This window comes from Podarcis liolepis (assembly GCF_965112155.1).
Source record: "Podarcis liolepis genome assembly, chromosome: 17".
NCBI classification, from domain to species: Eukaryota; Metazoa; Chordata; class Lepidosauria; order Squamata; family Lacertidae; genus Podarcis; species Podarcis liolepis.
In genome coordinates, this window is record NC_139571.1 from 25,842,773 (window position 1) to 25,858,592 (window position 15,820).

Consider the following 15,820-nt stretch of genomic DNA (forward strand, 5'->3'; position numbering starts at 1 on the left):
GATTCCTTATGAGGAACGGCTAAGGGAGCTGGGCATGTTTAGCCTGGAGAAGAGGAGGTTAAGGGGTGATATGATAGCCATGTTCAAATATATAAAAGGATGTCACATAGAGGAGGGAGAAAGGTTGTTTTCTGCTGCTCCAGAGAAGCGGACACGGAGCAATGGATCCAAACTACAAGAAAGAAGATTCCACCTAAACATTAGGAAGAACTTCCTGACAGTAAGAGCTGTTCGGCAGTGGAATTTGCTGCCAAGGAGTGTGGTGGAGTCTCCTACTTTGGAGGTCTTTAAGCAGAGGCTTGACAACCATATGTCAGGAGTGCTCTGATGGTGTTTCCTGCTTGGCAGGGGGTTGGACTCGATGGCCCTTGTGGTCTCTTCCAACTCTATGATTCTATGAACACATTGGAAGCTGCTGAGAAATCTAGGAGAGTCAACCAAAGCACATGTCTTGCGAAGGGTAACCAAGGCAATATCTACCACAAACCCTGGCAAAAACTCAGACTGAAATCACAGAATCATAGAATTGGAAGGGATCCCAAGGGTCATCTAGTCCAGCCCCCTGCAATGCAGGAATCTCAGCTAAAGCATCCATGACAGATGGCCATCCAACTTCTGCTTAAAAACCTCCAAGGAAGGAGAGCCCACAATCTCCCGAGGGAGACCATTCTGACAGCTCCTACTGTCAGAAAGTTTTTTCTGATGTTTAGGCAGAACCTCCTTTAGTTGGAATACATTCAAAACTGCACCTTTTTTAAAAACAACAACAACAACACCAGCAACATAAAGGAAGGCGAACCAAAACTGTACCTGTAACTGGTATCTTCGGGCTTTCAGGTAGTCTTCCTGGATCAGCTACTGAGGCTCTCAGTAATGAGACAACACAGAAAAATGCAACTAGGTAGTAACCTGTAAAATATAACGGCAATCTTCTTAACGGAAATTTTAACGGGCTTTTCTCAAATTACTGAAGAAAATGAATTACATGCACGTCTCTGAAGGTTCAAATGCAAACTGCTCCACTTTTTGGAAGCAAAAGAAAATATAGGGAGAATACAGAATATGTCTTGCTGCAACACACACAGCAATGATATAACCTACAGGTGGACTGACCTGCCGCACAAATGGCAGAAGCAGTGAGGATTTGTGGCACTTCTGGTTATGAATAAGTAGACTGATGGGCATGGCAGAGAGTCTAGTCTATGCTACCAACTTCCTCTCCTATGCCCTCATATTGCTCCCCAGCTCAGTGGACTATGGGTATAACCACTCCAAGATATTAAAGGGCTGCAGAGGTACTGCAGCCCATAATAAGAGTGGTACTACCTCAACCGCTGGACTTTTACTTGTGAAATATTTGTTAAAATATAATCTTACTGATACAAGTGGCATTGATTGGAAATGGCAAATCGATTACTCAGAGAGTCAGTCAATATTTCCTGTACGTTTCATGCTAGGATCAGTAATCTCAAAACACCCCAGTCAAGACTAATCTTGTTTGTGAAATCATACATCCCTGGTACTACTTGGTACATCTTTAGAGGGTTAATACCTAAACATATTTTTTTTAAGTTACTTCTTTTGGGAGGAAAGCAGAAGGGATAAACACTGCTCATGTGCGGATGGAGCACAGTGGGAGACACACACTCAAGAAACACTATGTTGCTGTGAAGAGGAAAGGGGAAATGTGCAAAAGAGTACAATGTAGACGTTTTGGGTGACCTTTCGATATTCTTGAAGGCACTCCCAAACTTGTTTGCAGGCAGAATTACCAGGAGAGCACTCTCAATCACCCCTTTCCTTTAGTTAGGGTTGCCATGCACCTGGAAATTCCCGGAATACTGTAGTCAGGCGGAAATTGGCAAAATGTGGACGTATGAAAAAAGCTCAACAACTTTTCTGTCCGGATTTATTGCAACTTTAGCATCTGATCTTTACTTTTAAAGCTATTCATCTCTCCGTCCAGATTATTCCTTCTCTCTTGTCTCTTTGCTCCATCTGTTCTGCACAAGCTCACCTACTGCCAGCTCCCTTCTCACTCTCTTCTCCCATTTGTATCTCCATACAATCTGTTAAACCGGTTTCTATGCCTCCTGTCTTGAGAATATAGCCAGTGCACAAAGTTAATGCAGAACATATTGGGAAAAAAGCTATGGAAGTATCAAATTAGCTTACCTGAACACAGTTACAAGAAGTGTGGATTTGTTTATGAAAGTCAATGAAAATATTGCTATGATCACCCTCTCCCCCCTCTGCAGTTATTGGGAACTTTTTTATTCCTTTAATCATGATATTAAAAGAAATTGACTCTTTCCTTCAGAAGCCTCAAAAAAAGCAAAAAGCTGCATACAATATATTTAACTGCTGTAATATGTCCATTTGATTGGCTTTTAACTAATTACCCAATTAGTCAAACAGATAATAATTAAAAGTTTTTAACTGACTGCAGTGGCATACTCAGTCCGAGTGAAATAAAAGAACTAGTGAGAAATGTGACTTACACAGTAGTGTAACCAGTGATATATGCTCCTCTTCATAGTGTGGAAAGAGGATAATTTTTGGGATGAAGAGCGTGTTGAAAAGCCAAACAAAGATAATCAGGCCCATACAGAACCAGCCCTGAGGATCAACAACAAAGTGAATCCGTAGTCCCATTGTACATAATCTGAAGGCAGCTTGCTCCACACAGAAAGGGGGGGGACTAAGCCTAAGGAGGGGGAAAAAACATTAATTAGTTTAACAATTTTATGAAAGTTCCCAAGCTGTGTCAGTAACACACAAATGAATGGCACCGCACATGACGGAAGCAACCTTCAGCTGTAGGTGAAAAAGAAGTTAAGCCAGGGAAGCTGCCCTTTCATGAAAGAGATGCCACTACATGGTTCACACTAGTAAATCAAATAGGATTCCACACATCACTGAATGACCTTTAGCCAGACAGGCTTCCAGTCTTCTATTTCTTGTTGTCCACTAAGTTTGAAATCCTATACACACTTTCTTGGGTAACCAAGTCACATGAAACACAAAAGCAATTTCTTTTGGACAAACATTGCTTATCATTATTTTTACTTATTTATTTTTAGGGGCTTTGCATTCAGCACATAGTTCCTGGAGTGGTTTACAAAACAGATGAGAGTAAAACACACTAAGAAAAGCATCGGCATTAAAATAAACAATAAAACAGTATCTTCTTTTTTTAAAAAAAAAGAGGGCAACAGCTGAAAGCTTCAAAAGTTGGGGGGAAATTGTAACAATAAGGTTTTTTGCTTGGTGTTGATAAGAGAGGAACATAGGTGCCAGGCAATTCTACCTGGGAAGGGTAGCTATATTAAAGGTAAAGGGACCCCTGACCATTAGGTCCAGTCGTGACCGACTCTGGGGCTGCGGTGCTCATCTCGCTTTATTGGCCAAGGGAGCCGGTGTACAGCTTCCGGGTCATGTGGCCAGCATGACTAAGTCGCTTCTGACGAACCAGAGCAGCACACAGAAACACCGTTTACCTTCCCACTGGAGTGGTACCTATTTATCTACTTGCACTTTGACGTGCTTTCGAACTGCTAGGTTGGCAGGAGCAGGGACCGAATAACAGGAGCTCACCCCGTCGCAGGGATTCGAACCGCCAACCTTCTGATTGGCTCTGTGGTTTAACCCACAGCGCCACCCGCGTAGCTATATTACGTACAGCGCCACCCGCGTAGCTATATTACGTACCTACAAAACCTGTGCCTTATCAGGATTAGGCTTCAGTTTGTTGGCTCTCATGAAGCCCATTACTGATTCCAGTCATTGACTCATCACTTCTGCAACTTCACCTGAAATCAGACTTAAAAAAGAAAGAGAGTTAGGTGATTTATTATCCTGTTTCTACTACCAACTAGCGATGGGGGCTTTGTGACATAAAGCATTCTCTACAAATATTTCCCTAAGAAAAATAACAGAGAAACATTCCTATAGAACAGATCAATTTTATTTTATTTTTAAAAGGTGAAAGTTGCACAGCCACCATCTACTTGATCACTTTGCCTAAGAACAAGATATTTGCAACTGGCCAGGGCTTGTTATAGCTTGGGGGGGGGGGTCCTGGTATAGGTTTCCTTAGTAATCTTATCACAAACAGCTTTTCCAAGCTGGCCAGAATTACTCCCTCTTGCAAAGAGGCATTAACCACATCCACATCCTGGTATCAGCCATGCCAGGAAAGGGTCTGCAAGATACCTTATATTTTGCTCTATAAAACTCACTTTTTCCCTCCTAAAAAGTAAGGGAAGGGAAATGTGTGTACGTCTTATGGAGCGAATGCAGGCTGCACAGCTATCCCAGAAGCCAGAACAGCAAGAGGGATCGCTGCTTTCGCTGCGCAGCGATCCCTCTTGTTGTTCTGGCTTCTGAAATTCAGAATATATTTTTTCTTGTTTTCCTCCTCCAAAAACTAGGTGCGTCTTATGGTCTGGTGCGTCTTATAGAGCGAAAAATACGGTGTGTTATTGCTGCGCCTCTCTAAGCAACTCATCCACATCCTCTGGTCAGAGAATCATAGATCTGTAGAGTGGGAAAGAACCACAAGGGTCAACAACTCCAGTGCAGGAATCTTTTTTTGCTCAACATGGGGCTCAAACCTATGACACTAAGATTAAGAGTCTTATACTCTACTAAACCAGACTAACAGGTGTTCTCAACATCTCCCTTGACTGAGCTATAAAAACGGAGGCATTCAAGTCAAGGCAAACATGAACGTTCCTGGACTAGGTTTTCAACAGAAGTACTTGCTCTGCCAAACAGAGAACTTGGCAAGGAAACTAAAAAAAAATCCCTCGGATTCCATCAGCCAAATACTCATAGATCCATCATCCCTGTGGAGACGACCGCCAGTGTAAACTTCATTGGGAAATGATCTGATCGTGACATAGAATCAAACTCCCACAGGTTCAGATCAACGTGTTTAGGAACAGGCTGTACATGATCAAAAACTTTAAACAAAACAGACGTGTATCTAAGCGGTGGCTTTACTCTACTCCTAATTTCACACTTTGCCTCCAAACCATAAGTATAGGCCAACCAAATGTGTTTCAAATCTCTCTCAAGCAACCCCAAACTTCTCCTATATAAATTCTGCACCTGCATCCAATTAAGAATTCAGGTAGTCATATTTAAAGTCCTACACCAGATGGGCAAGGTAATACATTATTATTACTAATACTACAAGTCAAACCGCATTTCTTCTGCTACACCTACACACTGCCACTGAACTCCACCTAAATTCCTCTCTTCCTTGAATATCACAGATTTTTTTTTTTTTTTATGCATAATTTTTATTAGTTTCCAAAAGTCAAAATACATAACAAACTTATTCAAAACTCGTATCTGTCACTTAAAGAAAAGAAAAGAGTTGACTTCCTTCAGTCGTTTCACGAATCGTCCGAAATAACATTAAACAATAAATCCGCATTTCCATATTTGCAAAGCCATAAGTCATTCTCATCTATCCATTTTCTATTAGCTTTACCCTTTTCTCTTACAGAGCTTCTTGGAAACCTACTAGTGTTGTCTGTTCATCGATTAGACTTTTCAGATATTTCGTAAAACTTTCCCAGTTTTCAACAAACCTCTGATCTTTTGTATATCTAATTTTACATGTCATCCTGTCCATCTCCACATATTCTAATAATTTACTTCTCCATTCCTCCGTTGTTGGGATACTCTCCTGCTTCCAATTTTTTGCTATTAGGACCCTTGCTGCCGTTGTTGCGTATTGGAACAATTTGTGGTCTTTTTTCTTAATTTCTTTCCCTACCAGACCTAACAAGAACGCCTCTGGTCTTTTATTGAAGGTATATCTTAACATTTTTTTCATTTCCTCGTATATACTCTCCCAGAACCTTGTGACCTTTGGGCATTCCCACCACATATGGTAGAACGTACCTTCCCTTATCTTACATTTCCAGCATTTGTTGCAGGATCCATACATTTTGGCTAACTTAACCGGAGTCAGGTACCAGCGATAAAACATTTTCATTAGGTTCTCCTTAAGTGTCACACAGGCCGTAAATTTTAGATGTTGTTTCCAGAGTTTAATTCTACCACAAAACTAATTCGAACACAAAACTAAAGCCTTCGCTGATGATTTGGTTGTAACGTTGGAAGAGCCATTAGAATCAATAAAAAAGGTACTCGGAGAATTTGACCAATTTGGGGAGGTTGCAGGCTTAAGATTAAACAAGAGAAAAACAAAAATAATAGCTAAAAACATGCAGGCAGCCGAAACCGAGGAACTTCAAAGAGAAACAGGAATAGAGGTAACTAAGAAGGTGAAATACTTAGGGATTTGGGTTACGTCAAAAAATATAGATCTCTTCAAAAATAATTACGAAGCGGTATGGAAAGGAGTCAAGAAGGATATGGAAACGTGGAGTCGGTTAAGATTGTCATTTTGGGGTAGAATAGCCACAATTAAAATGTCGGTATTTCCAAGAGTTTTGTTCCTCTTTCAAAATATCCCGATTATTAAGGGTATTAAGATATTTAAAGCCTGGCACAGAGACATCTCCAGATTTATTTGGCAAGGAAAGAAGCCAAGAGTGAAATTTAAAATTTTGACGGATACGAAAGAAAGAGGAGGTTTCGCCCTCCCCGACCTGAGGATTTATTACGAAGCATCCAGCCTATGTTGGATAAAGACGTGGATAAAATTAGAAGATGGGGAAGTGTTAGATCTAGAGGGCCACGATAATCGATATGGGTGGCACGCTTATCTGTGGCATGGGCGGAAGAAGGGTCACACAGGATTTGGGAATCATGTATTCAGGGGCCCCTTGTTGGAGGTCTGGGAAAGATATAAGGAGATGCTAGAACCCAGAACCCCCCAATGGCTATCCCCATTAGAGGTAATGGCCATCAAAAAGATCAATATGGGAACCAATTGGGCAACTTACGAACAATTGCTTATGAAGGAGGAAGGAAAATGGAAAATGAGGCCGTACGATCAGGTCAAATCTCAAGTATACGATTGGCTACACTACCACCAAATAAATGATATGTTCAGAAAAGACGTAAAAGACAAAGGCTATGCCGACAAAAACTCTAGATTTCAATCTGAGATTTTGGAGAACAACACAAAAATATTATCCTTGAATATCACAGATTGCATGAACAGCCTTTCTTAATCTTCTACATCGCATCACAACTAGCTTTAAATAGCCATTGCAACCCCTTTTATTCTGTGAGCTCCATCAAGCACAGGAAACCAAACACAGAGCAGGTTGCCCGACACATTTTCCTGTACAGTGCCATAAGTGCTGAGAATTTCATCAACATGTGCAATGATAGGTGCTGTTTTAGCATATTGTGTTGTTGCTCAGATTAACAGATTTTGCATCCCTTATGATATCTGCCATATCAGAAAATTGGCACAGGTGTTTTCTTTTTCGCCATAGTTAAAAAAGTTTTATTTACAAAGATGCTCCACATGTTAAGAGCAGTTGCTTACATTTGGGTAAGATGGCAATGATGTTGCTAGGGGGGTTGTGGGAAAGGTCAGCATCACTGCTTCATCGGTTCTCGTTTTTACTACCATAGAATCACAGAACTGTAGAGTTGGAAGGGACCCTGAGAGTCATTTAGTCCAATCCCCCATAATGCAGGAATCCTGCCCACAGCTGTCCTTGGGTGCATTATTGCAGTTTTGCCATTAATCATTGGAAGGAACATCATAACAGCTAGGCATACCAAGGATGGGAAATCTGCGGCTGTCCAAATATTGCTGGACTCCAACTCCCATCAACCCTCAACCAGCATGGCCAATGGGCAATGATGATGGGAGTTGTAGTACAACAGAATATGGGCACCCACAGGTTTTCCACCCCAAGCTACACTCAGGTAGGCCCCTGTACGGCTGTGACGATCCTAAACAGGAAAGTAAATACCACTGAATTCAAAGTAAGAATGGCTGGGAACACGCTGCAAGTTGTCTATCAGCAGAACTCTGCCAATTAGCCTCCTAGTGACAGCAAGAGTGATTAAGCCGACAAATAATTAACGTAATAAAAAGAGCATGAGTTGTGAAACCAAGCGCCACAGAATCAAGAAAAATGCAAGCATTACAGAGGAAAGACTGCTATACTGCTATCAAACTTTGCATAGCTGTCAAAGTGCTATACAGGAGGAATACTTGGTTAGCTGTAATTTCTGGCCACAGTTGGATACATTTTTGTTTCAACAAGCTTCTCCAGCTGCCTTAGGTGTTAATTTTGTAGTGTTTTTAAACCTGTCTTTAGTTATTCGCTTTTAGCATTGTTTTTTAAAAAAATAAACAAACCTGTTTTTGAAATTATTCTTAGCCATTTTTGTGGTACATCTGTAAAATGCCTTTGAGGCAATTAACACATTAATTTAAAAACAAATGAATTCAACAAGTTTATGTGCAATCAAACCAAGGGAACTTCAGGGTGCTGTTAACTTTTTCTTTGGTGTATGCATGTTTCCAAAGTAACCTTGCTGTAAACCAGCCCTTTTAGCACAAGTATCCATTTGTAAATAATTTAATTAAACAAATAATCTATTTTTTAAAAGCTAATCCCGGCGTGCCACACAAACGTTTAGCAGGCATTTCACACCCTCAGTTGTACTATCTATATCAAATATTGCTAATCTCAGCCAACTCCAAAACTAAAGAACATGCTTTCACACAGCCAATAAAAATTATTCCCATCAGACCTACTACATCAGTTGGTACAAGCTTACACACGGAGCACAACTGTGGTTAAGGTAGAAATAACTATTAAAACTATATTTTCTAATAATTTTCTGAATTTTCTGCCAGGGAATATAACAATCACTTAACATTTATATTGGCATCCAGGCACTTCACAGCCACAAACCAGTAATTCATAGCCATTGGTTCAATGGGTAGCTTGAACTTTATGATCTAATTATGGGCAAAAAAATATGAGCTGAAACAGGTCTGCGGTGACTTCATGGAGATCATTAACCCACTGCTAAGAGCGGAAAATGGTTCCCTGACTCAAACTGAGGATATTTTCTTACTGTTATCTGAAGGAAAGGAGTTTAGTAAACCAGATGTAGCACAGGTTCATCTCCAAATGGAAGAAGAAGAAGAGTCAAGTTTCTGACCACCATCAACACTGAAAAGGGTTTGTTCCTGTGTAACCAGTTGGTATTTGGAGCGGCACCTTCACTCACAATTTGGTAGACATTGATACTATGACCAGTTACAGATACAATCTGGATGACATCACCTAGTGATGAGGATCATATGAAGAATCTGGAACATGTTTTCAAGAGGCTGAAGGAATGTGGATTATGAATCAACTGTGATAAATGTGAGCTCTTCAAGGAACGAGTTACATACATGGGACAGACCACAGGCACCAAATGACTACACAATTCACCTGAAGAAGTAGAACTTGGAGACACCTTTGTTTCAGCAAGTTTTCCCAGGCATGTAATTTTAGCATGCAATTTTCAACCTGTGATTTTGGTAAAGATCTTTATTTTTAAAATAACTTAACTTATACAACACACTGTATATAACCTGTGTTTTCTTTTTCAGTATCTTAAATTAATATTTCAAATTAAGTCATTAGAGTTATAGAATTTGAAGGGATCCCACGGATCATCAAATCCAATACAGGAATCCTGCCCACAACTGTCCCTGGGTGGGCTCGAACCACCAACCTTCCAGACGCACTGACCCACTGTGCCACAGGAGGGCCAGAAGCCTTTCATTTGAGTAATCGGTATATAAATTTGGTTACTTAAAAAAACCCTAACAATTACATAATTACTGCCTTTTAACTGCCCCAGGTGATTGCTTCATTCACTAAGCACTGCAACCTCCGACCCTACCAGGAACTGGTGCTGCCAGTCACTGGGACATCTGCCCTGGTATTGGTGCTGCCAGTTATTCCCTCGCCATGAACATACTTACTAGGCATTGGCAGTGCCTTTGTATGCAAATTGGGCAGCCACCACCATTCATCTCCCAAACTGTAATGCCCAACACAGGCAATGCATTTTTGGAGGTATGAGATGAATGGGCGTAGCCAGGATTTTTGTTAGCGGGGAGCAGCCAAAGGGGGAGGCAGAACCTTAGATAACTGAGCACTTGCAATGCTTTTCAATAATATTTGTGGATCTAGGCCCCACCCTCTTGGCTACGCCCATGATGAGATGGCAGCTTCCTAGCACCAGCCCTACACATCACAGATGTAATAGAAAGATATTGGCCAAACTGGTTGGCCAACCACCACCTTTTTCTGTTCCAAAGCAATAGAGAGAGCCAGGAAGTCTCAGGCCTGCCTCCCAGGAGAGCAAACAGTGGGCTTTCTTAAACACGTGATACGGAGAAGCCAGGAACACAACAGTATTATTACTATTACTATTATTAATTTAATTTGTATACCTCCCCTTCAGCCAAGCAGCACAGGGCGGTTTACAATATAGAAACACAAAAATATATAACATAGCAACAAACGAAAACAATAAAAACCTCCCCCCAGTTTAAATGGACACAGATTGTTTAATTAGCCAAAGGCCTGGGAGAAGAGGAACGTTTTTGCTTGGCACCAACCGAACCTCCCTGGGGAGACCAGGTTCCTGTGTAGGCACCCTCCGAACCTCTCGCAGAGGGGGCACACAAAGAAGGGCCTCAGGTCATGATTGCAAGGTCCAGGTTGGCTCATATGGGGAGAGGCGGTCCCTGAGATATTGCGGTCCTGAGCCGTCTAATGCTTTATAGGTCAAAACCAGCCCTTTGAATTGGCCTCGGAAACTAGCTGGTAGCCAGTGTAGTCAAGCCAGGATTGGTGTTGTATACTCAAGCCATCATGCCCCAGTGAGCAACCACAAATTCTGCACCAGCTTAAGTGTCCCAGCTGTCTTCACAGACAGCCCCACAAATAATGTGTTGCAGTAATCTAACCTGGTGGCTAGGCTCACTCGATAGGAGAGCAGCTGAACCACCAGCCGAAGCTGATTGAAGGCACTCCACACCACCACTGAGGCCACCTGAGTGTCAAGGGACAGCGATGACCCAGAAGCACCCTCAAGCTACGTGCCCACTCCTTCAGAGGCAGTGTAACCCCTTCAAGCGGGCTTTATAGGTCCTTGCCTGGCCGATCTCCTCAACTGCAAGCCAACAAGCTCCATGGAAGTGTCAAAAGGGTGTGTGTTCCTCAACCCCTTCCCAGCTCCAAGCTTGGGAAGAAGGGTTCATGTTTGATGGTTCTGTGGACCATGAGGTGGTGGTGAGGGACACTGGGCTTGCAGATGGCCCTGGTGGTGGAGGAAAGCGAGACTTCTCCTTGCCCAGATGTGAAGGAGAGGAAGAAGGAGGAGGAGAGGAAGAGGAAGAAGAAGAGGAAGGAGGAGAAGGAGAAGGAGAGGGAGAAGGAGGGGAAGGGGGAGAAGAAGAGGGACAGGGAGGAGGAGAGGGAGAGGGAGAGGGAGGAGAGGAAGAATAAGAGGGAGAGGGAGAAGGAGAGGGAGAACCTGGCCCCACACCACTCTCCCCTCCCCTTCCTCACTTCCCTCCCTCCCACCACCTCCCAGTTTTGCCTCCCCTTGCCCACAAGTGCAGGGGGGTCCGGAGCATCCCGGCCCACAGCGCCCCCTTGCGGCCCCTGGCGTCACTCCCCTTCCATCCACTCACCGGTGGGAAGCTCCGCCGACCCTCATGTACCCCATGCACTCGGCCGTACTCCGGCTTCCGGCTGCTGTTCTGCGCACGCGCACCGAGGGGGAAGCAAAAAAAAAAAAAAAAAAAAGCTCTCTCAGTCGGAGGAAGGACACGGCGCGCTTCCCGCCCTTCGCCTCCTTCGCTGTCAAAGCGACTTCCTGGCGCTTTTGCAGGCATCCTAGCAACGGGAGCGCGGGCGGAGGGCTCGCTTCTCCCTGGCCCAGAGCTGGAAGTCTTTGAGCAAACCTGGAGCTACGGAAGTGGAGGAATTGCTGTGTCCCAGGCGAGCAGAGCAGAAGAAGCTCTCATCATAATAACTTCCTTGGGAGCATTAAGCCCCCGGTGGGACTTGCTTGTGAGCAAACCTGGGAGACGTCGCCTGCAAACAGCCTCGGCGCGCTTCGGTTGCTGATCCAAACTGCTCCAAAATAGTTGGGTGTTTTTTAAGCGATCCAATGCTAACTTCTCTCTCTCTCTCTCTCTTTTAAAAAATATTTTTTATTGGAATTTTATTTGCAACATAACATTCCCCCCCCCCAATACACAACCCACCCTCATTAAACGTGAACATAACATACATTGAGCATAACATACAACAATACAAACAACGAAATAAAAGACTTCCTTTATACTGTATCTGACCTCCTTATTTACTTCTTATAAACTGTTTCCTTTATGAATAATTATTAAGATTTTTCTAATCGTAACTTAAATATCCACAAAGTCTCCTGCAGACATTAATCGAAACAAGTCCAGGTATGTATTTTAGGGCACTGTCTTGTGAAGTATTCTCTGCATTTCCCCCATGCTTTTTGAAACTCTTGTCTAGTGTGAGCCAATGCTAACTTCTTAGGTTAGTGTCATGCCTGGGAACATTTGTTTAAAGCACCCTTTGTAGTTACATGCCTCTTACTCTCTCGTGGTGTTACATTTGCAGGCTGAATTACAGTGAATTTGGAGTTACAGTGTCAGGTGGGTGCAGCCACCAGCGTGGGTTTCTGGGTGCAATCAGTGCCGGATATACGTATAAGCTAAACAAGCTATAGCTTATGGCCCCTCTCTCTTGGGAGCCCCAAAAAAAATTAAAGAGAAAAAAACCTGGATGTACATTGCCCAAATATAGGATAAAAACAAATAAAATAAAACCTACATACAGCAACAGTGTTTTGTGTTGTGTAGGCTCCTATTTGTTACGTGCAAATGGCTTTAGATACCTATTGTTTAGTCGCTTAGTCGTGTTCGACTCTTTGTGACCCCATGTACCAGAGCACACCAGGCACTCCTGTCTTCCACTGCCTCCCACAGTTTAGTCAAACTCATGCTGGTAGCTTCGAGAACACTGTCCAACCATCTCGTCCTCTGTCGTCCCCTTCTCCCTGTGCCCTCAGTCTTTCCCAACATCAGGGTCTTTTCCAGGGAGTCTTCTCTTCTCATGAGGTGGCCAAAGTATTGGAGCCTCAGCTTCAGGATCTGTCCTTCCAGTGAGCACTCAGGGCTGATTTCCTTCAGAATGGATAGGTTTGATCTTCTTGCAGTCCATGGGACTCTCAAGAGTCTCCTCCAGCACCATAATTCAAAAGCATCAATTCTTCGGCGATCAGCCTTCTTTATGGTCCAGCTCTCACTTCCATACATCCGGACAAGCCACACCAGTATCCCTGCCAAGAAAACTCCATGGACAAAGACAACAGGCATAGATACCTATTAGGTCCATAAATTACCATACAGCATATATTCAACACAAAAAAACAGGGACAATTTGTTGTTGACAAAGGACAGCTGGACTTATAAAGGGCCCCATTACCTTCAGTAGCTTAGGGCCTCATCAAACCAAATCCGGCCCTGAAACTGCTCCAAAATAGTTGGGTGTTTTTTAAGTGAGCCAATGCTAACTTCTCACATTAGTGTCATGCCTGGGAACATTTGCTTAAAGGTCCATTCATAGTTACATGCCTCTTATTGTTTCATGGTGTTACAATTGCAGACTGAATGTTACAGTTACCACAAATTTGGAGGTACAGTGTCAGCTGGTTCCATGCTTGCAGCCACCAGTGTGGGTTTCTGGGTGCAATCCTAAACAAGCTTTTTAGGAAATAAGCTTTTTTTCTGGGGTGACACAGGCGTACACATACACCTAAACATTTTGTGAATCTTTGTGCTTTTGTCCATTTGCTGTATTTATTTTTCCCAATTTGAACTATAAAATGGCAATTTTCTTGAGTGACAATGAGAGTACCCCTAAACATTTTTTTTAAAAGAAAAAAAAGCACTGGAAATAAGTACTGCTGAACTCTGCAGGATATAGGGGCTGGCTCCCTGGGTTCCTGAGCACCCACAAAATTCCTCATGAAGTGGCTGGGCACCCACAAATTTCGGTGCCAGTTTCATGCATGCTCCGGTCGTGGGGCCAAGATGGCACTCCTGCAACGGGACCTCTGGGTAAATATGTTTAGGAGGAATAAACATGTATTTTGAGGAGGAGGGAAATATTTCGACCACACTGGTCAGGAGTGCAACAGGGTGTGAGAAGATACTGGAAGATCATGCTTATTGTAGGTCATATTACTCTGGAGTAAATATCCTCCCTAGTAGAAATTACAGTCCCACTTCTTTCATATAAATGGACACTGGAAGAATGGCAGGGGTGCGGAGTACAGAATGTTATTTTAAGGGGCAATTCGCTTGTGATAAGTAATCCGGAATATGCCTCCAACTAGAGACTCGGAAATTATCAGAATACCCCATTGGAATCAATGGGAAGTTCCTGAGAGCTGTGAATGCCAATTGCATATGACTGAAATAAAAGAATAACCTATGAATAAAACAAATAATATTTAGAAGGGATGGAGTGGGCCACAGGAATGGAATATATCATTCATCACATTGAAAAAGGTAAAGGTCCAGTTGCGGATGACTCTGGGATAGTGGCGCTCATCTCGCTTTACTGGCCAAGGGAGCTAGCGTACAGCTTCTGGGCCATGTCTAAGCCGCTTCTGGCAAACCAGAGCAGCACACGGAAACGCCGTTTACCTTCCTGCTGGAGCGGGACCTATTTATCTACTTGCACTTTGGCGTGCTTTCGAACTGCTAGGTGGGCAGGAGCTGGGACCGAGCAACAGAAGCTCACCCTGTCACAGGGATTCGAACCGCCAACCTTCTGATTGGCAAGCCCTAGGCTCTGTGGATTGATAGTGAGCACTAATTGGTATTAGCAAGGACAGACCTTCAGGAACTGGAGTGGGGTGAGGACCACCCCAGTTCCAGGTACCATCATTCCAATTCTACAGCCTGTATTGATGTGTTCCTTCTAAGAATCTATTCCTTGCTTTATTTGTAGCTTTATTTTATTTTATTGGAACCCATTTGTGCCAATTAGAATTTGTAGCTCCCATTATTTCCTACGAGCATTCAGCTGGCTCTCATTCTTTCCAGCGGGCATCCTTGACATCCATTTTGCAGATCACAAAATATATGGGGGAGTCCTAACAGAAATATGCAAATAAGTTGGGTATCCCACGTTTCACATCTGCAAAGTTATTTTGTGACAAAAAAAATGCCAAATATAAGGTCAGCTACAATTTGCCAACACATTATTCAAGTCCAGCAAATTCCCCTTATGTGGCTATGAAACAGAAATATTTAAAGAGAATTCTGGCCTGAGACAAATCAGCGATGGCTGGTCGCCATAAGCAGCTCAGAATGGACAGCAGTTTCGCTGCTCCCAGCTGGGAATAATGCCTTGAGCACCCATAACTGATGCACATACACAATCTCTTGGCTATGGAAAGTCACCCCCCATCTGTCTGAGTGGCATGATGCCCACTCTAAATTAGTCTGACTTCTGCCCTCCAGCAAAAGTCCTAAGCAGATCCTAAATTGTAATAGATGAAATGGGTAGTTTAAAGATTATCACCATGCACTGTGATATGTATTTGGTAAAAATAAAAAAGTACTTATTGGATAAATTGTGAGTGCTGTAATATACATGCTTTTAGTAGGATTAGACTCAAGTTTGGAAATAAACTAGAACAATTTCAAATCTCACATTCACTACACATGCAATGCATGATGAAAAGCACAATAAGCAATGGTTGGAGCTTGTTAACATATAGTGGTAGATTCTGGCAA

General features: G+C 42.8%; 1 protein-coding gene across 2 annotated transcripts in view; it reads right to left on the reverse strand.

Annotated features, from left to right (window-relative positions):
- ZDHHC21 (zDHHC palmitoyltransferase 21) overlaps positions 1-11,829 on the reverse strand; it is a 45,595-nt gene extending 33,766 nt beyond the window's left edge. Inside the window, exons 1-4 of one of the 2 annotated variants that reach the window (XM_083482354.1) lie at positions 11,666-11,829; positions 3,712-3,823; positions 2,502-2,707; positions 811-909 (exon numbers count right to left, since the gene is read on the reverse strand). In XM_083482354.1, the coding sequence (XP_083338480.1) occupies positions 811-909; positions 2,502-2,655 (253 nt within the window). In that variant the 5' untranslated portion in view covers positions 2,656-2,707; positions 3,712-3,823; positions 11,666-11,829. The remainder of the gene's footprint in view (positions 1-810; positions 910-2,501; positions 2,708-3,711; positions 3,824-11,665) is intronic. The other variant, XM_083482353.1, reaches the window with a different exon arrangement.
- Between the last annotated feature and the right edge of the window lie 3,991 nt (positions 11,830-15,820).